Genomic DNA, 22,748 nt, shown 5'->3' on the forward strand with positions numbered 1-22,748 from the left:
TGTTTTTGCATTGGCTTTCCTCCATACCTCTCTCCTCATTTTTTGCTTTTTTGAAATCCTGACTTCCTTTGAGACTCACCCAAATCACTACATCCTTTCATGGGTCCTCTAACTACTAGAAATTTTCCCTTTAGGGTGATCTCCTTTTGACTCTCTCTCTATCTTGTATATGCCTATTTATTTGCATAATATCTCCCACAATAGAAAGCTAGCTCCTTATAGCAAGGACTGTTACTGATTTTCTTTCTATCTCTAATGCTTAGTACAGTGCCTAGGGCATTGTTCCTACTCAATAAATGTTTGTTGAATAAAATATTAGCAAGTACATTAAAGCAATATATCACAAAGATCATACCCTATGACGAGGTTGGACTTAGACCATGAATGCAGGGCTAGTTCAATAGTAGGGAAACTATAATAAGCATAACTGGCCATATTAATAACACAAACAAAAAATCATATGATAATATCAATAGGTACAGGAAAAGCTTGTGACAAAATACAATACCTCTTCCTATTAAAAAAACCCTGATGCATAGGTATAAATGGAACTTTTCTTAAAATGTTAAGTAGTGTCACTCTAAAACCCAAAGTCAATATCTCTTGTAATGTAGATTAACTAGGAGCCTTTCCAAGGTAGAGTGGTGTCCAACTGTTCTTGAGAACAATTTAGAACTATGCCCAAAGGGCCTTGAAATGTGCATAGCTTTTGACCTCAAAATACTGCTACTAAGTCTTTATCTCAAAGAGACCAAGAAAAAAGGAAACAAATCCATATGTATAAAAATATTTATAGCTGTTCTTTTTGTGGTGGCAAAGATTTGGAAATTGATGCGACTGAACAAGTTGTGGTATGTGATCATGATGGACTAATACTGTTCTGTAAGAAAGGATAAAGAGCAGAATTTTTTAAAAAATCCTGGAATGACTGATGTGAACTCATACAAAGGGAAGGGAGCAGAACTAGAAGAAAATTGTACACAGGAAAAGTAATATTATGATGATAATCAACTATGAAAAACTTAACTTAATCTGATATCATGATCCAGGATTATTCCAAAGGACTCATCATGAAAAGTGCGATCCATCTTCAGAGAGAAAACTGATGAGCTCTGAGTGCAGATTGAAGCACATCATTTCATTTTAACTTTATTGCTATTCCCCCCCTCCCAACTCCTATAACAAAGCTAATATTGAAATGTTTTGTATGATTTTATATGTCTAATGAGTATCACATTTATTATGTTTTCATTAGGTGTCAGAGAGGATGAAAGAAGGGAAAGAATTTGAAAGTGAAAATTAAAACAAAAGAAATGATTGTTGATTGATGAATTGATTGAAATATGACCATGTAATGAAGATATGGTGTGATACAGAATTTTTTAATTCGTTGGTCTTTATTTTAAGCATTATCTTTAAATATCTACTTTCCCACAGGTCTTATAATGGACAATGGAACTTGTGTTGCCTTGGAAAAGTGCCCCTGTAGTTATCGTGGATTATCTTATTCAGTTGGTTCAATAATTGAACAGGAATGTTCTGAATGGTATGCCATTTTCTCTTTCTGATTGTTTCTGGTCGAAAGATGGAACATTCTCCCTATTCTTAGTTTCCTAACCAATCATTGGATCTGTCTTTAACAAGCCACATCTTCCTTATTCCTCAAAACTCAATTCTGCCCACTCCCTCTGCTGTGCAGGGTCCCTATCTCCATCTTTTCCTCTCTTTTGACCCTTGGATCCTCAGATATCAGGAATGGCAGCTGTTCAAGAGTCATTGGGAAGATTCTATCCCTATCTTGTCTCCCAGAATTACCAAAAGTGGCTCTCAAAGGGGAAGTTATTTGATAGGGGAAATTATCTGTGAGTAAGAGTTTTGGGCTGTATATTTCATATCATCTTTCCTTCCATCTTCCAAACTTTTGTATTACTGTCAAAAGTTACTACTACCTTTAACTCAGTGTCATTTAACCTTGGTGTCATCACCATGACTTCTCACTCTACTCCATCCCATACACTCAACCAGTTGTCAAATCTTGACTTTTCTGTCTCCAAATCTCTACTATCTCCTCCATTTTGTCTACACACACAGCAACTATTTAAGTTCAGACCCTCATCATCTTTCTCCTATACTAATTCAAATGCACATAAGTGGCCTCTCTTCCTCAAGCATCTCCACACCTCTATTCATTCTCCACATGACTCCTCAAATGATTTTTCCAAAACTCAGGTCTGATCATATCATTCCCCTACTGAATAAACTCCAGTGGTTTCCTGTTGACTTTTGGATCAAATATTTCATCCTTGTATCATTTTTTTAAGATAGCAGTAGAGTGAAAAGCATATTTGATTTATAAATGAATAGATACATATTAGGATATACATTCAAAACTCCTTTTTAACAGATAAAAGGAACAATCAATTTTTTTTTATAACCACTGCTCTACCTTTTCTGAGATGTTTTTTCAGCTTGGCTTCCTTAAAATCTCTTTCAACATTCTTTTCCAAAACTTAATCAATGAAACATTTGAATAACAGTATTCTGCATTGTGTCTCATTTAGTGTTTGTGTTGGTGGAACTTGGAATTGCACGAAATTTGATTGTCCAGGTAACCTTACAGTTATTATCTTTTCTATTGAGTATTTTCCTTTAAAATACAACCGATAACTCAATTCTAAGAAGTGGATGGCACAATTGTGGAAAAACATTGAATGAATTTATGTATGACCTACCCCTAATGGATGAAAGGGCAAATAATTATTATTAACTGTTGGGAATTGAGAGACAGACCAGAATCCAAAAATTGGATTACAAACCAGAAATCAGGATACAACCAGGGAACATCAATTAAATGAAATATTTCTGGTTCTTTGACAATGTATTAGAAAATTTAAATGGATTTTGAAATGTAATAAGAGTAGTGGAAATGTACTATTTAATGATTTTTTAAAAATTTAAATTGGACTATTTTGGGAATTTGTTCCAGAAAACTTGTCAAAACCAACTTACTTATGAATTAAACCACTGAACAGTTAGTCTTTGATAATCAAACATTATTATTATTCTACCCTCAGCTGAGTTACTTTATTCCTATCTGTTTCCCCTTTTATCTCTAGTTGAGTGCTCAGTGGTTGGTGATTCTCATTTCACAACTTTTGATGGTCGACATTATACTTTCTTTGGTGTTTGCCAGTATATTCTCGTGAAAGGGACTGGGAAAGATAAATTCACAATCACTCTACAGCAGGCTCCCTGTGATGAGGTAAGAAGGACATCTTAATTAAAAATCCCAAATGTTAGCTACTCAAAGATTTCAGATGGCGAGCCACGCCATCCAACGCTGGTAACAAAAGTTGATGGAAGTTTTTTTCTTGACCAAATGAGTAAAATCATCATGATGTGAATCCACATGGAAAGAATACTTAGATACTTAGTTATGCTTTTTTTTTTTTTTTGTAAAGGTGATTTCTGTTAGATTTAAGTGTTCTGAGCCTTTCAGGCATGGTTGCATAAGGGAGTTAGGGAAATAAGTATTTGGTTACATTAGAACAGGTGTCTTAAAAGATAAATTCTTTTGATGATGGGGTTGAATAAATTTAATGTATTGCCATGGTGGTAAGAGGTATTTCCTAATGTGCTAGAACATTTATTTTGTATATAGTATCTGGAACTAATAAATATGTAAATAACATAGAGTGGAAGAATTTAAGACCTTTGAGCATGTCAAATTTCTGACATTGTATCCTGAGTACTTAGAGTAGTGCCCAGCACATTCAAAATCCCTTAGTAAATATTTATAGACTTAGAGTCTTAATACTTAATCTGGTTTAATTTATTATTGAATGTTCATAATAACATAAGCATAATAAACATAAACAATAAACATAAATGTTTTTTAAATTGTACTCCTATTTACATAGTGATCTACAGTTTGCAATATGTTATTTCATTTGAGTCTTACAATAATCTGATGAAGTAGGTAGGCTATTGAGTTTTTTCCTTTTATTTTATTTCATTTCATTTTAGTTTTGTCATTTTAAGCAATGCCTTTCAGAGGTTGAAACTGTTTTGAAGTTTTAAGGTTAATAAGCTATTTTTATTTTCTTCTGGTTATTGTGTTTATTTTTAATGTACCACCTATTTGCATTTTGAAATATATTTGGCCTCAATGCACTTTAAAGGAAATACTATGGGGACACTGTTAAAAGCGTTCCTTATTTTGTCATTCTATATCAAAGATGCCAACTAGTATTTATTTCCCACTTATTATGTGCCAGTCACTAAGCTACACTCTGTGTAGAAGACGTGTGAAATAGAAGGTGTTAATTATTGCTTTGAATTGCCCCTTTAATTTACACCTACTCTTGCACCAAGGATGTATGTTTTGGTTAATTCTTTTTTCTCTTTTCAATGATCTATTTTCTTTTAAGAACCTTGACTGGGCCTGCCTGCAATCAGTAGCACTAGTTCTTGAGGATGATTTTAATAAACAAGTGATCCTCAATAGAGGAGGGGAAATCCTTACAGGCCCTAACCAGGGTTTTAATTTGAACGGTAAGGAATACTCTTTGAAAATGTTTTTGATTGAGATCTTATTTTTTATATCCTCTTAGTTTCCTCTCACACATAGATTTTATTGTGGTTGTCCAGGCATTTTCACTTGTGTTCAACTCTGTGACCCCTTTTAGAGTTTTCTTGGCAGAGATACTGGAGTGATTTGTCATTTCCTTTTCCAGATGATTTTATAGATGAGGAAACTGAGGCACATAGGATTAAGTGACTTGTACAAGGTTTCATTTTTAGAAATTGTCCAAGGCTGGATTTAAACTTATGAAGATAAGTCTAATTCCAAGTCCAGTGCTCTATCTGGACCATGCAGCTGCCCCATCTAGATCTATGGTCAGAGATATAACAGTCTACATTTTCAATTCCCCCATAACATCCAACACAAAGCCACATCACAATTCACATTCAAGATATAATTGTTCGATGAATAAATATGGTGGGGGATCATAGGTGAAGGAGAAGAATGAATTAAAAATGACTGCAGATTCTGAGCTCAAGTAACTTAGAAGGAAAGCACTTTTTACCAATTGGGGAAAGTTAAGAGGTAAACCAGTAAAGAAAGAAATGTGATGAGTTACATTTTGAGCATGTCAAAGTTGAGGTGTTGGCAAGACCTGCCAAAGGTCTCCAGTAGGCAACTGGAGGCATTTCACTGAGCCTCGGGGAAAAGAAGGTAACAAATATAAATGTAGTCAGCAATATAGGTAATGATGAAAACCTTGAAAATGAATGATCTTTAAGGAGAGAGCAGAAGTCAGTCAACAAGCCTTTAGTAGGTGGCTTTTATTTGCTAGAACTGAGTTGGGCATACAAAGACATAAATGAACTAGTCTTGCCCTCAAGGAACTTACGTTATTCATGGGAAATAACATGTACAGGTATAAATATATGTAAAATACGTATGAATCAAATACAAGACAGCTTTAAGAGAAGAAGAGGAAGAAGTAAAGAATGTTGGAGAATGTCTGAAATTAGTCCTGTTTTTTGGGATTGTTGGAAGCAAAAATGGAGGAGCTAAGTGGTGTAGTGGATAGTGTGCCAACCCTGGAGTCAGGAAGATTCATCTTTCAGAATTCAAATCTGGACTCGGATACTTGCTAGCTTTATGACCCTGGGCAAGTCACTTAAACCTGTTTGTTTTAGCTTCCTCATATGTAAAATGAACTGGAGAAGGAAATGGCAATCCACTCTGGTATCTTTGCCAACAAAACCCCAACTGGGGTCATGAAGAGTTGGACATGACTAAAAATTGACTGAAAAAAAGAGGAAAAGGAAGTATGAGTAGTTGCAAGAAGGCCAAACTTAAATGTCATGAAAATTTGAATTCAAGTCCAACCTCTGTCACATACAAACTGGGAGAATATCATGCTATTACTTTGTCCCAAGCAAATATCTCAGAGTGTAAGTTATAGATGCCAAGCTGCTGATCCACAGTACAAAGAGTGAATACTTCCCAATCTTTCCACCAACACTTAAAAAAACAAAACAAAACAAGGAGCTGGATCCAGAGATGGAAACAAGAGAAAAGTAGAAAGAACATTATATAGTTTAGTGTTATGGAAGCCATAAACATGAAAGCACTTTTTATATTTATAGTTAATACAAATTTCAAGAACATAAACCTCTATTGGTTTTATGTTTATGCAATAATGAGTTGCTGAAAATTGAGTGTAAATTGATTTTTAATGGAATTATATTTTAATGTACTGGGAGAATTTATTTTTTAAAGAATAAGCACCCCTTAATTTTCTGCCAATAAATCTGAATGTTCATGTACTTGGTTACAAATATGAGTTGGTTATTTGTTGAGAGATTCTCTCAATCTGGAAAAGATACAGATCTAATTCTCTGTCTCAGCTAGCCCGGAGAGTGAAAAATAATCTTAGTAAATGTTGGCATTAACCCTTAAGCCTTTTAATAGCCATCAGTTAAACAGATTCACAGAATTCACAACTGTTAGTGGGCATCTAGTCAAATTCAAACAAGCAAAGCATCCAATTATAATTTTTGTAGTTGTTCAGTCAAGGCTGACTCTTCATGACCTCATTTGGGGTTTTCTTGGCAAAGATGTTGGAGTGGTTTGCTATTTCCTTCTCCAGCTCATTTTATAGTTGAGGAATTTTATAATAATTAGAGCTAAGTGACTTGCTTAGGGTCACACAGCTAGGAAATATCTGACGCCAGATTTGACTCATGAAAATGAGTTTTTCTGACTCCTGATTCCAGGCCCAACAATCTGTTCTTTGTGCCCACACTACATCCATTAAAATGCACCTTACATTTGTGTTCAGTCTTTGCTTAAAGACATCCAAAGTGGAGAAACCCATTGATTCTTAAGGCAGCCCATTTTACTTTTGGACAGCTCCAAGTCTGGGATTTTTTTCCCCTACACTAAGCCTAAATTCTAAGTCAGAATTCTTCCAAGGCATAAGGAAGGCACCAGACCTGAGGAAAATACCATTCCCTCTTGACTTTATCCTTATGCTTGATCCTTTTTACTCCCAGAACTCTAGATCCCACATATTTCATTATGTCACATCTCAGGAGAAAAATGTTCATGCCTGAGAGTTGGAAATATCTCAGATCATTCCCAGAGGTTCCTGGTAAATCCTAGAGGTGTCAAGCTGGACTATGCAAGCTGATTTATGCATTTTCTTCTTGTGCAGGACATGTTGAAATTCGAAATCTGTCCTCTTTGTTTATCATTCTGAAAACTAGATTTGGTTTAAAGATTCTATTTGCTAAAGATGGGGCAAGAGTTTATATTCAACTTGGTACTGACTGGAAGAGAAGAACAATGGGTCTGTGTGGAACGTTCAATGGGAACATTAGGGATGATTTCATGTAAGTATTCTCTTTGCTTGAGTCTAGTGACTCATGTCTTCAAGGATGAATTATGGACACCAACAGATGCTTATTACACAAAGAAACAGAGCTATATTTTTAAAATGTTCATGCCTAACTTTGTCGACATAAACTTCATGTACTATTATCTTGCTTGCAGATGCTGCCTTGCCTCTCTGGTCTTATTTCTTATTACTTCTCTCCACGTACTGTACACTTCAGCCCCACTGGACAATTTCAGCCTCTCAGCTATGTCATGCTCCCCAAAGTCAATGAATTGCTCAAGATTCCTATTCTCGAGATTCCTTTCCTTCCCATTTTGATCTGTCAAATACTGCTTTTAGAACCAATCTCAAATGCCCCCTCCTTTAGGAGCCCTTCTCTGATGACTCTAGTTGGTGATGACTTTCTCTCTCATCACAACTTTGTTTTCTGACTTTCTAAGTAGCTTACCCTGTGGTAGCATATATTGTAGCTTTCAACTGTGTCCTTATCCCCTTCCTGGACTCTAATACGTGCAAGGACGTTCTTGAGTGAGAGGACTTTATTTTATTTATACTTTGTGTCACTGCCAGCATGTAGCAAAGTGAACAAGGGCTCTCTCTCTCTCGTTCTGTATCTCTCTGACTGTCTCTGCCTTTTGGTTTCCCTTTCTCTGTCTCTCAGTCTCTTTCTGTCTTTTTGTCTCTCTCTGTCTCTGTCCATCTGTCTCTGTCTCTCATTTTCTCTTTCTCAGTATATAGATAGAACCATATGTTCACATAGCCATGTGGGTTGTGTGTGTGTATATATATATATATATATATATATGCATATATATATAATTTTTAATGCAATTTAAAACTGCACTAAGATTTTAGGAAACATTTAGGAAAAATGTATATTTAGGAAATGTATATATAAATATATGCACACACATACACACACATATATATGCATATACCTCTCTCTCTATATGTATATACATATATATGTACACACAGAGACATATTTATATGAACAGAGTTCATATCATATGAACAGAGTTCATAATAAATGAATAAAAAAGTCCTGAAGTTAAGAAGATCTGAATTCAGGTCCCTCCTCAAACATTTACTGGCTATGTTATTCAGAGCTCTCATGTACTAGGCAAGGTGCCAACTTGCAGTGGCAGGGAACTCTCTCAGGAGTTCTCTAATACCAATGAAATCATAGGTCTGATCACTGTCTTTATCCAACATAACAATTTTTCAGACAACATTTTTTGGCTTCCCTGTTATTTTAGACTTGGGCATTGTGGATACTTTATAGACATGGAGAACAACATATAATCATGAGAGTTATTAAGCAATTGATTGATGAGTGTTCTTCAGACACTTATTTTATGCCCAGCACTGGGCTAAGCACCCTGGGTCCTTTAGAAGACTTAGAAAAACTGTCTCATCATTAAGAAGCTAATTTGGGGAAGACAAAACTAAATAAATCAATTAATCAACAAAATGCATAGGTTGTCATGGGCATATGTTGACATACAAAAACAACCAGAATTTAAGACTTTCTTGAAGGACCAAGAATCATGTTTTGCTAATTGACTTGCTTGTTCCTTCTGGCACATAAAAAGAAACTAAATTCCATACTACTACTACTACCAAGTCATAAGTATGGGATCATAAATGTAGAAGTAGAAGAAACCACAGAAGTCATCAAGTTTGCTCTTTTCTTTTTGTAGATAAGGAAACAGAGTCCCAAAGAAGCTCTTTGTAACTTGCCTAAAATCAATTTGTCAGAGGCAAGAGTTGAACTCAGACCTTTCTGATTCTACAAAGTTCATTCCACTTGTAGCACACTGAATTCCTCATGATGATGTAGGTTCCACAAGATCATGGCAGGTCTTACCAATCTTAGCCCACTTCATATGTAACCCTAGAACCTGAATACCTATGTCTTTGTTATGCAAGGACTGGTCTATGCCAATCTTCAGAAACTTGGTGAAAGGGCATGACCATTTTTGGCCCCAGAAACTCTTGCAACTATTTATTAAGACATGGAGGAGTAGTGAGGTGAGCCAGTGAAGGTAGTATCTATACTGAGGAAGTCATGAAGTACCTCAAAAATTAAAGTACAATACATGGGGGCAGAGATATGCCCAGTGATTATTACATCTGAGTCAAAGATTCAAAATGGCACCTTCCAACCACAATTTAAAAGACAAATTCAGGGCAGAAGAGAGGAGAGTCAAGCCTCTAGCCTTGGGACACAAAGCTCCATAGAGAAAGAGACTTTAGGATACCACTCAATTAGAGGAAGACAGAGACTTGTTCCCTATGCCAGAAACTCTAGAACAATATGAAAATGTTGCAAGGGAGTTCACCATCATCGGGAAGGGGTCAGGTTGGACCAGGTCAAGAAGGAATTTACCTAGGATGCAGAATAGCATCAAATAGCTTTGTATTTTAATGGATTATTCCTGCCACATTTAACAAAGACTAGCTGTGTGACCCTGGGTAGGTCTCTTAACTTTTCAGTGCTTCAGGCAATTATCTAAGCCTATTAAGCTACATAGAAAGTGCTTGTAGAGAGTTTTCTCACTTAGGAGTTTCCCCCAATGAAATCAGAGTTTCAGTCTCCAGCCTTTTCCCTTTTTTTTTGCTAGTTAAGTATTAGGATTAAATTTTTCTGCCTGTTGAGGAATTTAAAGTCCTCTCAAAACTCCCCATATTTTGGAACATTAAGGATAGCCCAAGTTAAGTCACCTTAGTTTTGATGGTATGGCTGTATGAGTTTTGAAGTGTGAACTATCAGTGTAGGTTGGAATAGCTAGACAAGGGTCCATGGAAGCCTTGGGGCTTAAATTAAACCTTGGAAGATGGGTAGGACTTAAATAGTTGGGAAAGATATTCCATGCTGGGGGAATAGCATCAAGAGAAGAATGAAGGAAAGGCTATCTTTTCTCTTGCCATTTAATAGTAACTAATTCTATTTACTATTATAATAACATAACTATATAAACTAGGTATAGTCTTTTTGTATGGAAAGGGAAGGAAATAATTATTTATATAGAATCTACTATGTGGCAGGCATTGTGCTAAACACCTTTTACAAACATTATCTCATTTGATCTCCACAACAATCCTTCAAGGTAGGTTTTTAGGATGATCTACATGTTATAATTGAGGAAACTGAGACAAATAGAGTTTAAGTGACTTGCCCATGGTTACACAGCTAGTAAGTATCTGAAGTCAGATTTAAAATCTTCTACTGAAATCCATAGCTATAAGACAGTCCATGAAGAATTTACATTTCTTAGAGGACAATGGAGAATTGCATGATGAGTGTTTGTAGTCTCCTACTTTTAATCATTTATATACCCCGAAGAAAAGTAAAAATGTCATTAAAGGAATATGTGCTCATTTAAGTAGAGAAGAGAAGAATATGGGCTGGATGTGTGGCAAGGATGATGGATGATGATAGGTGGACAGCCAGAATGTACTACTGGTATCTTTGAAAAGTCAGAAGTCAAAGAAGGTTTGTTGGATGCATGTGTTTTGGTGAATTTACCAGGAGACAAACAGGAACCACATAAATTGGTCAGGTTTGGATGGATTGCCATCTACATTGTTGACTGGAATATCCAGTTGGATTAGATCATAGTTTCATTTGAGTACAAGAGTAATGAATGTAATAGTGATAATGATTATAGTCTCTTATCTCATCTCAGATGTGTTGCATTCAATTTTCATTCAATTTTCATATTACTAATTTAGTTATGTTTGTAGAGAGAAAGTTAATATTTGTTATTACTTTGTTTATAGAAGAGAAATGCACTGAGTAATGTAGAAAAGACAATTTCAATCCATTTTCTTTCACCGACGTGTGTCAAAATAGGTTAGTATTTAATATTGCCTCGAATATAGAAATGTCTACCTAATTCTACGGCCCCAACCTCTTCCATGTGCAAACAATCAAAGTTATGTCAATATGGAACATTATTTCAGAAGAGATGGCTTACAGGCATTGTTGAACTTTCAGGTATTTGTAGTCAAATTCCTCAGTTTCACAAGGAATCCATATGGTCTGGCAAACAAAGTTGAATGGATAGTTTTAATCACTTGAAAATTGCTTTTAGGTGGCTTTTATAGTAAGTCAACAATGGATAGCGTAGTATTTCTCCTTCAAAAGGAAAAAAGTGATATAATGAATCTTGTCTCTTAAATTTTTCATTTAGTGCTAAAAAGCATTTAAATGAAAAGTGGTCCACATAACTCAAGGGGATTGGTCCCACCTAGCCTGACCCTACTACTCCTCATCCAGACTAGGTCTGTCCTATCTTTGAGCTTTAGGAAAAAAGATAAGAAGACTAAAAAGGGAGGAGAAAGAGAGAATGGATGTCAAAAAGCATGGGAAAAGTTAGGCAGCATGTTTGTAGAGATATGCTTGAGATAAATCAGACCCCAAGAAATGATCCTTAAATCTTCTTTTTTCCCCCTTTTCTTTAAAATCCTTACTACTTAAAATCACTACCAAGAGGTGGTTCCAAGTCAGAAGAACCATAAGGGACAGACAATTGGGTTAAGTGACTTGCCCAGGGTCATATAGCAAGACAGTGTCTAAAACCAGATGTGAACTCAGTACCTCCCATCTCCAGGCCTCAGTCTCTATCCACTGAGCCACCTAGTTGCTCTTAATAAATCCTTAAATTTTCAATGTGAGCATTTATACTTCAGAAGTTGGCAAATGACATAAATCAGAGTCTCTTTTATTGTTTTGTTGATTGTGCAGGCTTAAAAAAGGGATGGCAAAAATGTTAATAATGCAGATTAAACTTAAAACTTTGCATTGTCAATTTTTTTTCTCCTTGAAAGCTGGTTGTTAAAAGTTTATCAGCTCATGACTGTCAATCAGAAATGGGACAGGGAATTTAAAATATGAGACTATGTAATAACAGTTAACTTTTATTTAGCAGCTCCTAAGTGCTAGACACCTTGCTTATCACTTAACAAATATTTTTTCAATTGACCCTCACAAAAACCCTGGGAGATAGAGCTATTATTATCCTCATTTTACAGATAAGGAAATTGAGGTAAACAGAAATTAAATGACTTGCTCAGGGTCACATAGTTGGTTAGTGCCTGAGGCTAGATTTGAACTTGGGTCTTCCTGACTCCCAGCCATGCACTATGGTAGTATCTGTATATCCCTAGTTGAATTGTACCAGGGCTGAAATGTTTGATTAGTTGGGACTGACCTGAGCTGACGAATGATTTGAGATAAATCTGACTGTCAAGTATTTGCATTGCTCACTCCAGTCACTGCCTTACAATCTCATAAAGAGCATGGTGCCTTGGTTCATAGGTGAAACAGACTTGGTAATATTGGTCAGCCATTTAACTAGAATTTTAAATTAAAAAATAGCAAGTAAGGAAGCACAATGGATAGAGACCCTGCAGTTGGAGGATCAAGATTCAAATCTAGCCTCAGAATCTTCCTAGCTATGTGACCCTGGGCAAGTCACTTAAGCCCATCACCTAGCCTTTGCTGCTCTTGCCTCTTAGAATTGATGCTAAGACAGAAGGTAAGGATTAAAAAAAAATAATAATCAAGTATTATGCCAGTTACCATACTGAATGAAAGAGATACAAAAAAAGGCAAAAGAGAGGTCAACACCTAATGGATTAGAAAGGACGCAATATTTTTCATTTTGTGGATAGCCTTGGACCACTTTTAATTTCAAGGTTTGGTTGAAATATCCAGGTACCTTCTAGAAAGAGCAAAGATTTTCATTACAACTCATTCTTGGAAAACCTAGAATACGGACTAAAGTTCCCTTCTTCCTTTGTGCAGAAACGAGGCTGACAAAAGAGAAGGGAATCTAAACAAGAAGAAGCAAATAGGAGAGACCTCCATTAGCCATCAGACATGCCTTTCCTATCCATTCTTCGCTTTGCTTTTTAGGTCCCCAGGAGGCATGATTGAAGGGACCCCACAGCTCCATGGAAATGCATGGAAAGTTTCCTCTGCTTGTTTCGCACCTGTCAGAGTTCCTCTATTAGACCCCTGTACCATCAACCAAGAAAACAGTAAGTCTTCAGAGAAGGAGATAAAACCTTAGGGGATTCTTCTGGACATTAGCAGGTCATTGAGGCTGGGCATTAATTGGGCAGGGAATTTCAATTGAGTTTTTTTCTATAGACACACTCAAAACAATTGCTGCTACATGGATTTACTTGCTGTGTTATATTACTATTATACTAAGAACAGAAAAATAATCTTAATGTTCCTTTCCTTAAAATATGCCCCTTGAAAAAACCCGTGGGGGAAAAATGGCTGTTTTTCATTTACTTTGTACTCATAAGTTTGCCTATTTTGTGTGTTGAAGAGTGTATTATTCATCCCCAACCTTCCCAGACTGCTCTGATATAATCTCTTACATTCACAGTTGGAATATGTCAGTCCTAGGAGGCCTGCCATATTCCAACTGTGGTTCCATTGTATTTCAGCCAAATGTACAAATACCTGGCTATGTCTCTTTCTTGCCATCAGATAATAGGTCCAGACTCTGAATATAAATAATGGAAAAATAAGCCGGTCAGCAAGGACTCTGTGACCTCAGCAAACAGTGCGATATCTAGGATGTAGCAAACTGGAGTTGTTGTATCTCAGTGCTCTAATTTGGAATGTCTGAGCAATCCACATGCCAAGAATGTCTGGCTATCTTTCCCTTAAAGGAAAGGTAGAAGATGTAAATAAACATTGCTAATTTGCCTTTAAATGGGATTTTTAGACTCATCATAGAGTCTTTGGTCATAAAATGTGTATTCCATATATATATATACATATATATATATATATACTTATTTATATATACTCTCATGTTATGCATATTTTATTTATTCATTCATTTGTGGAGCATGAATATGTTTATGGGGTTTGTTTCTAATATGTTGGTAACATACACATCGAGAATAGAGCCAATAGATTTTGCTATGGATTTTGTAGTGTTGGTTTTATGGGTGTTTCTATTGAACTCTAGATCTTTCTAATGGATCTACCAGATAGTACAGTGGAAAGAATGCAAGGCTCCTGCAATGGAAAGGACACAAAATCTCCAACATCCTCATTATGGTTGTTAAGAGAATGAGAGTGGTTTTACAACAAGAATCACGAAAAAGTATTTGTTCTTTCCTAGTTGGATTTGCCGCACACTGTGATGTCATCCACCAAGAGCTCTTTGCTCCATGCCATGATGTTGTCAGTCCAGGATTATACTATCAGCTTTGCAGATTCGATGCATGCAAGTGTGGAAGCCCCTGCTTATGTAATGCCCTGGGGCACTATGCTTATGTCTGTGGCAAGCATGGCATTTTCATTGATTTCAGGGCTCAAGTCTCATTCTGCGGTGAGTACAGTGATCCCTCACCTATCCTGGGAGTTACATTCCAGAGACCCCCACAGATGAAAATCCCCAAAGTAGCAGTGCTATATTTATTTTATTATTCATATATATTTTAAGGCTTGATAAACCCTTCCTACTTTCCTCTAAACCTTTCCCACACTCTTATAAACATTTCATATGCTCTTAAACACTTTCTGGATGTACGGCACAGTGCTTGAGAGCAAACAGACTGATGCTTGATGCTACAATCACTGAACCCATCAGAGCCCAGGACATAGAACACAGTGTTGTGGTTAGTCACCTTTCATTCAATCAGCTGATAGTGTGCCATGTACAATCTCATGGTGGCAAATATGGGCAAGCAGTAGTGGCATACTGCATTTCCATTGTGTATAGTACGGTATTTATCTGCAAAATCCCGTGATATAGCAAAAACTCTGTGATACAGAATTAGATATATTTTTTAAAAACCTGCAATACAGTGAAGCCACAATAAGTGAACTACAATATAGCGAGGGATGACTGTATTGCTTTTCTGGAAATTGGAAAGGGTGTCAGAGAAAGGCAGCACATTTTGGACTGTTTTGTGTTAAGGAAAGGAATGATGTATTGTCAGTTCCTTTTTTTGTAATGGAATTAAAAGAGAGAGAGAGAGAGAGACAGAGACAGAGAGACAGAGAGACAGAGAGAGAGAGAGAGAGAATTTAAACATCTTGTCTCTATGATTTTCTGGCAGCAAAAATTCCTAATACTAAACTCATCATAGAGGTATCATATATGACAGATTACTTACAATATTTCACAAATCAAATTTTTTTATGTGGAAGTTTTGTTAAATCTTCTCACATTAATTGTAACAAGTGAAATAAAGTAAAATCAGGGAGGTGGGACTTCTAGTAGCTTGGGACTCAAGAGATGATTCTGATTCACCAACCACATTCCTTAGACTAACCAAATGACCATGACAATGCAGATAGGGGGAGACCTGAGGAACACACTCAAAGCATTTGACAGTTAGAAAGAATCTCAGTAGCCATTTAGTCAAACACACATGAATGGAATCATGGCTACAACTTTTCTTGCAAGTGGACATTCATTCCCTGCCAGAAGTCTTCCAAGAAGGGGAAGCCATCATTTCTCACTTTTGGATAGCTTTTAATTATTGGGAAGTTCTTCCTGACTTCAAATTTAAATTGCTGCTGTAACTTCTGAACCCTTTGCTTCTGGATCTTTGAGATCAAACAGAACAAGTTCAATTCCTTTTTCACCTAGTAACCCTTCATACACTTGAATGCTGCTATAAAAGCTCTCTTGAATCTATTCTTCGGACAAAATATTAAATGATTCATTCAATCTACCACATATGAATGCCATTGACTTAAAGCCTTTTATTATTTTGTTTGCCTTCCTCTGGCTGTTTTCAAGCTCATTAATGTCTTTCTTAAACTTGTTAAAATGCCCAGAATGGAATATGATGGTCATGATGAGGTTTGAGAAGGGGAGAATGCAGGGGAACTATCATCCTCTTTCTTGGAAGTCACAACTCTTAATATAGTCCAAGACTGCATTAGTTTTTTGTCTGCCATTCTTGGGTTTGGAGTTCACCAAAACCATTAAATCTTTTTCTGAAAAGTTCTATCTAACTATATCTCCCTCCAGATCTTGTAGTTGTTAAGTTCAATTTTTGTGCCCATGTGTAATTCTTAACATGCATCTTTCTTGAATTTCATCACATTCAATTCTAACCAATTATTCTGGCCTGGGAAAATATTTTTAGATCCGGATTCTGTCATCCAATGTATTAGCTATCACTCCCAGTTTTGAGTTCTGTAAATTTGATGAGCATGTTGTCTATGCTTTCATCTAAGTCACTGATAAAAATATTAAATACCAAAAGGCCGATGTCAGATCCCTGAGGTATTCAATTTCAGACTGCCTGCTAAGTTGATCTTGAACCATTAAGAACTATTTTTGGAGTTTGAACATCCAATTGGAACTGAATTCATATAATTGTGTTGGTGTCTAGCACACATCTCTTTATCTGCTCCATAAGATTAGTATGAGAAACTATCAAAAAGCTTTGCTAAAATTTAGCTAAACTGTACCTTTACGTGTCTTCTCATTTACCAACTTAGTAATCCTGTAAAAAAAAGAAAGAAATTTCTTCCACCCTGATTTATTTTTTGATGAAGCCATCCAGGTTCTATGTACTTACTAACTCTATCCTTTTTGATAAGTTCAATAATTTTTTTTCTTTAATGATCCATTCTTGAATTCTCTCAGGAATTTCAGTCAGAATCATTGATCTACAGTTTTACCACTTTATTCCTTTTTCCATTTATTGAAAACTAAACATGTTTTCTTTTCCAATTGTATGGTTTTTCTGACTCTTTCAGATTTTGCTAAGAGTTGCACTCAATGTAATACATTAGACAATTTCCCCCCAATTTCCATCTTGGTTGACATTTCAAGTGTTATTCTTAGGCTTATTTGTTTGTTTTCTCTATTTTTATATGTTCACACTACAACTCAAAGCAACTGGAAAACTTGACAAGCCACTTAATTTCCTTTCATCCATCTGAAGAACTCTAGTCTTATTTCATCCTTAATCTTTCTTAATCTTGTTTTTTCTTGCAATATTCTCTTGACAGTTCCCAGAAACAGCATCTGACTTTGGAAATTTTCCTTCTTTAAATGTATTTCTATTTCTCCTGAAATTCTCTTTTTTAAATTCACCTTCTGGCCTTTTTAACTAGTCCTGAACATGTACAGAATTTTCTTTTTATTCAGTTCAAATACTTTTATCTTTTCCTGTTCTTTCTCCTCTAGGAGGACATTAAGTGAAAGAAGGGTGCTGGCTTCTCTAAGTACCGTATCGAACATAACTCTTCTACAGTCCTTCCTCTGAAGTAGGGTTAAATGAATGACCACCAGGGTGGGCATGGAACATCTTTTCAAGTGAATAGGAAAAAGTTAGTGATTAGTTATGCCAGCTGGTGACTAGAGGATCAGAAAGAGAAAAGTGGAGAAACTGATAGTTTTGGAACTTCATAGAGAGAACATTTAATCAATGGGTAGAGATAAAAGGAGTGGAGGTGATTTTTGCTGAAAGCTACAAATCTAACAATAACAAGTTTAGAGAATACAATAAATGGACAACTCCCATTTATTTCTCTCCATGGAGAACAAAACAAGCAGACCAAGCTAGAGACAAGAAACTTAGTTATGAAGAATTTGACTAAGTAAGTGAACTGTAAAACTGGCTTCTAGAGAAGGCTGCAGAATCTCCATCCCTGGAAATGTTTTGAAAAACAAATTCTAACATCTGCTCCAAATGGCTTCATTATATTCTTATAGCTAGGAAGGAGGCAGAACGTTAGACTCCATGAACTTTTGAATTCCTTCCACCTCCAGAATCTGCGAGTTTTTACATATTGAAGCTGATTGTTTCTAACTTTCATGTTTTATGTCAAAGCTGTACACAGCACTAGAGTGCTTCCAGGCTCTGTGGAAATAGCTTATGAATGATGGTGCTTTCTCCTCAGCCGTGGTATGCCAGAAAGGCATGCTGTACCATCCCTGTTCATCTTTCTGCCACCACTCCTGTGCTTCGCTTTCCTCCATGGAGAGCTGTGATGATGACTGTGTTGAAGGCTGTAATTGTCCAGAAGGAAAATACTTTGATGAAGTAATTAGCTTTTGTGTGCCCATGTAAGTCACAGAAATGTTTTAAAGCATCTTCGTAATCTCTTTCCATATCTCTCAGAAAGAAAATGGTTCCACATGCTTTTAGGGCTGGTTTTGTTTACCCTCCTCACTTTGGGGCATGGTTTACCCTTACAATTTTTTTGGTAGGTTAAAATTACAAGCTAGAAGTCAGATGCTTCTTCCTAAGGACGGCTTCTAGCTACCCTGCAAAGTAGAGGTTGACAGCAAGTTATTGTTTTTCATTGACAAATGGTTCAATGTAATGGAATTTTGATTTCTGCCACTTAATATCTCTCCTAAAAGGTTTTATCAGGATAGTATCAGAAGCATGCCTCTCTATAGTGCATGTTCTTTGGAGCTATCTATGGTAAGAAAAGGTTATATCTCTAAGAAATTTAGTAAGATAAACTTTTTATTGGGGGGGGGGTGTCCTGGACTTGTGATTTTATTGGTAGAGTTGATTCTCATTGAACAAAATTAACATATCAATTAAGATTAGCCATTGTTCCACAATTCATAGTTTTAGAGAGTTGTTTGAGGCATTGCTCATTTAGCTAGTACAGGGTCTTAAATACAAAGCTAGTGAGGGGCTCGCAAATCTAGATCTTTTTAACTTCATGGCCATATTTCTACCTACTAAATCAATGCCTCTCAGATTCACTTTCTTTTGTGTAATACATGTATAACACTCAAAAAAATTCATTAGGAATTGCATCCTAGCTCTTTCTATAGGCTTCCCTTTTCCCTCTGGGTGAAAATATCTTTGCTAAGCAGACTACGTCTATGCTTTAAGGTCTACAAAGTGTTTCCCTTATGGTAATTGTGGATCAAGATAGTTAATAGGGGGCAGTTGGGTAGCTCAGTGGTCTGAGAACCAGGCCTAGAGATGGGAGGTCCTGGGTTCAAATCTGGTCTCAGATACATCCCAGCTGTGTGACCCTGGGCAAGTCACTTGACCCCCATTGCTTAGCCCTTACTACTCTTCTGCCTTGGGGCCAATACACAGTATTGATTCCAAGACGGAAGGTGAGGGTTTTTAATAAAAAAAAAAGATAGTTATTAGCTGTTTTCCCAATTTACCAACTCAGAGAGGGTTAAGTGACTTGTTTCTTCCAGATTTCATTTACTGACAGCCTAGATAGTTGGCACTGATTTTGGAATCTAGGACGTCAGTTATATTGTAGTCTTACACAGAGGCAGAAAAGGCTAAGGAGCATCCTAGTCAGGTGTTGTTTTTATAAAAATATTTCTCCCAGGAAAGTGTCTCTTTCTAGTGGAAGAGGCCTTTAAGTTTGATCTTGAACAAAACATTTAGGGTTGTGTTCAAATTGCTCCTTACATAGACTTTCTTTGCTTCTTGGTTAATGTCCCAATGCCCACCTTAAACTGTGATGAAAAAAGTGACTTGTTGCCATTATGTATAATATTGAGGTCCTATTTGTGACCTCCCATTTATTTGAGTTACTAATTTTAAAGCATTGATCTTTACAGATTTAGCTGCCATTGTGAATATCGGGGCAGTCAGTATCAACCTGGAGAGCTCGTAGCCACACCAACTGGATTGTGGTATGTTTCTGGTATGGGGTTTATGTTATTCATACTCAGTCTACACATTTTGGTAATGTTACACTTTCAGAAGTTAATCTGACTCATAAAATAACATATGGGGCAGAGTCTTTGGAGGATAGTCTTTGGAGAGAAATGCACAGGCTTTGTATGGGGATTTAGGAACTAGTGAGACTTGTACTGAGTACTCTTGTGAGAACCTGAATTTTTTTATGATGAGTCCCTTCCTAATCAGGGGGCCCTCAATGTCATCACCATGTAGGGACAAACTTCTCATAATGAGCATCTCGAAAGTTAGGCATCTTTGTGTTCTCTCCCTCTCTTCTCTCTGCCTCTCTGTCTGTCTTTCTCTCTTTCCTCTCCTCCCCACTTGTGTCTCTGTCTTTCCCTTTCTCTTTCCCTCTCCCCCTTCTAACTCTGCCTGTGTCTCTGTGTCGGTGTCGGTGTCTGTGTCTGTCTCTCTTTCATACCCTCTTGATAGGGCTTGTGCTCTAATGGCATAGGTTTTGAGAGCCCAGGTTCACCTCTGAGCTAAAAAGAGGCATCAGAATATAATTTACTCCCATAGCCCCTCATCTTATTAACTGCTAAGAACTTCACCCTCATGCCTGTAGATATCTAGTACTAGAACACCGAAGAGTTTTTGAAAGGAAAAAGAAAGGTTGACTTGAGTTGTGATTTTTGTAACAATTGCTCATTTGCTTTGATAGTCAGTGTTTAAATGGGACCGTGAGATGTGCTGAACCTTCTCCGGCTGTTGCTGGTGAGTCCTAGAGACTGTCTTTCCTCTGGACTAGACTGTCATTTTATTGTGTAGTTTAAGCAACCCTGATGTGGCTCATCTATTCAATTTCAACAAACATTATAGACCTACCTTGCTTAAGAGAAGGGGCAGGGACCACGTTGTCTAGAGTCTTACCTGGGCAAGTCTCTGAACTTTTCTGTGCTTCTGGTGACTAGTCCTCTGAGCCTATAAATTACAGAACACTCACCAATTGGCAGCATTTGAGTTTCTTCTCTGGGAGTTTCTTCTCTCCATCTGTGCTTTGAGAACTTCATTGGAATGGGGTGGAGCAGGGAGGAGGAGCAAGAGCAATAATTCATTACCCTTACAAGGTGACACAACCATTTTTCCAATTATTATGGCTGAGGGACAAAGTGCTTCCACTTGGATTGCTGGCCAAGAAAAGTGTCAGTGATAAAATGCTTCATGGGTCCTTCCGTCCCAATCTCCCACAATGGAAGGATGGCCTTATTTGCCATCCCAGTTCACATCTGGCTAATAGTTAAGTGCCTTTGATTTAAAGCCAATCAACAGCATTTTCGAAATATCTGCCATGTGCCAAGTGCAGTGATAATTTTTGGAGATGCAAAACAAGAAATGAAGTAGTCCTTCCCCTCAAGGAGCTTATCTTCTATTGGAAGTAGACAGACATCTACTTAAAGTATTTACAAGATTTACACAAAAGAAATGCAAGGTACTACTAGGGCATGGGACGGGGAGGCAATCTGGTGAATTAGGATGTGTAGGGTTTCATTGTAAGTTGTTTGCTGTTGTTGTCCAGTCAGTCATGTCCAAGTCTTAGTGACTCCATTTGGGGTTTCCTGGGCAAGACATTTGGGTGGTTTGACATTTCCTTTTCTAACATTCTTTACAGATGAAGAAACTGAGGCAGAAAGGTTAAATGATTTGCCTAAAGTAACACATCTAGTAAATGTCTGAGGCTACAGGTCAACTCAGGTCTTCCCCTGTCAGACCTGGTTCTCTTGAAGAACCCCATTAATCTGGTACCCCATATTCAGGGCAATTAGTTTATGCCAGAGTTTCTTGTCCTACAGAAAATTCTCCAAATTGTCTGATTACCACAGGCTATCAGCCTTGTGCTCCACATACAGAAAAGATGCAGAGAAAATGTAATACAGTTAGCATGCAATGCTATTATTGTGGTTATTAGGTGGTAGCTAATAGTAAAAAGAGTGCTAGATTTGGATGATGATGAGGATGAGGATGAACTAAACTCACAACCTGTATCAGCACTGACTAGTATCTGACCCAAGGCAAGTCACTTTACTGCTCTTAGCCTTAGTTTCCTCAACTGTAAAATGGGTGCTAAGAGCACCTTCCTTACTGAGTTGTGAAGATAAATGAGTGAGAAGTCGTGTGCTTTGCAAACTTTAAAGCATTATAGAAATGCTAGCTATTATTATTGTTAATAAAATTCAGATATGAGCTTATAGAATGGTTTTGTGAAATTTCCCAAGGACATATTTTTTAAAACTCTTAGTTTCTGATTTATAATTGATACCAAGTATTGGTTCCAAGATCGAAGAGCAGTAAGGGATAGGCCATTAGGGCAAGAGACTTGCCTAGGGTCCCAAAGCTATTAGAGGTAAAAATTGAACCCAGGACAGCCTGTCTTCAGGCCTGGCCCTCTATCTACTGAATTACCTAGCTGCTTCTTGGGGACACATTTAAAGCACACACGTATACTTCTGTGTTATTATTTAACTGCAAATTTTGTGAAGTTGATCATATCTAATCTATGTTTTTTTTCTTTGGAGTTCATACATGCCCAGAAGGAAAACGCTATTTTGACTGCAAATTCCCTGATCCCGAATTACCAGCGTCTGGAGTAAACTGTGAGACCACTTGTATAAACTTGGCCATGAACTTCACCTGCTCCCCATCTCC

The 22,748-nt window shown here is 36.9% G+C and overlaps 1 protein-coding gene across 2 annotated transcripts in view; it reads left to right on the plus strand.

Moving 5' to 3' along the window:
• OTOGL (otogelin like) overlaps positions 1–22,748 on the plus strand; it is a 256,085-nt gene that overhangs the window by 76,871 nt on the left and 156,466 nt on the right. For both annotated transcript variants that reach the window (XM_016425678.2, XM_056798553.1), the window contains 11 exons: positions 1,438–1,546; positions 2,562–2,608; positions 3,117–3,262; positions 4,431–4,554; positions 7,233–7,410; positions 13,342–13,466; positions 14,576–14,785; positions 18,328–18,493; positions 19,982–20,056; positions 20,767–20,819; positions 22,619–22,748. The exon at positions 22,619–22,748 is cut by the window's right edge and continues 33 nt beyond it. In XM_016425678.2, the coding sequence (XP_016281164.2) occupies positions 1,438–1,546; positions 2,562–2,608; positions 3,117–3,262; positions 4,431–4,554; positions 7,233–7,410; positions 13,342–13,466; positions 14,576–14,785; positions 18,328–18,493; positions 19,982–20,056; positions 20,767–20,819; positions 22,619–22,748 (1,363 nt within the window). The remainder of the gene's footprint in view (positions 1–1,437; positions 1,547–2,561; positions 2,609–3,116; positions 3,263–4,430; positions 4,555–7,232; positions 7,411–13,341; positions 13,467–14,575; positions 14,786–18,327; positions 18,494–19,981; positions 20,057–20,766; positions 20,820–22,618) is intronic.

This window comes from Monodelphis domestica, chromosome 5 (genome assembly GCF_027887165.1).
Source record: "Monodelphis domestica isolate mMonDom1 chromosome 5, mMonDom1.pri, whole genome shotgun sequence".
NCBI lineage: Eukaryota > Metazoa > Chordata > Mammalia > Didelphimorphia > Didelphidae > Monodelphis > Monodelphis domestica.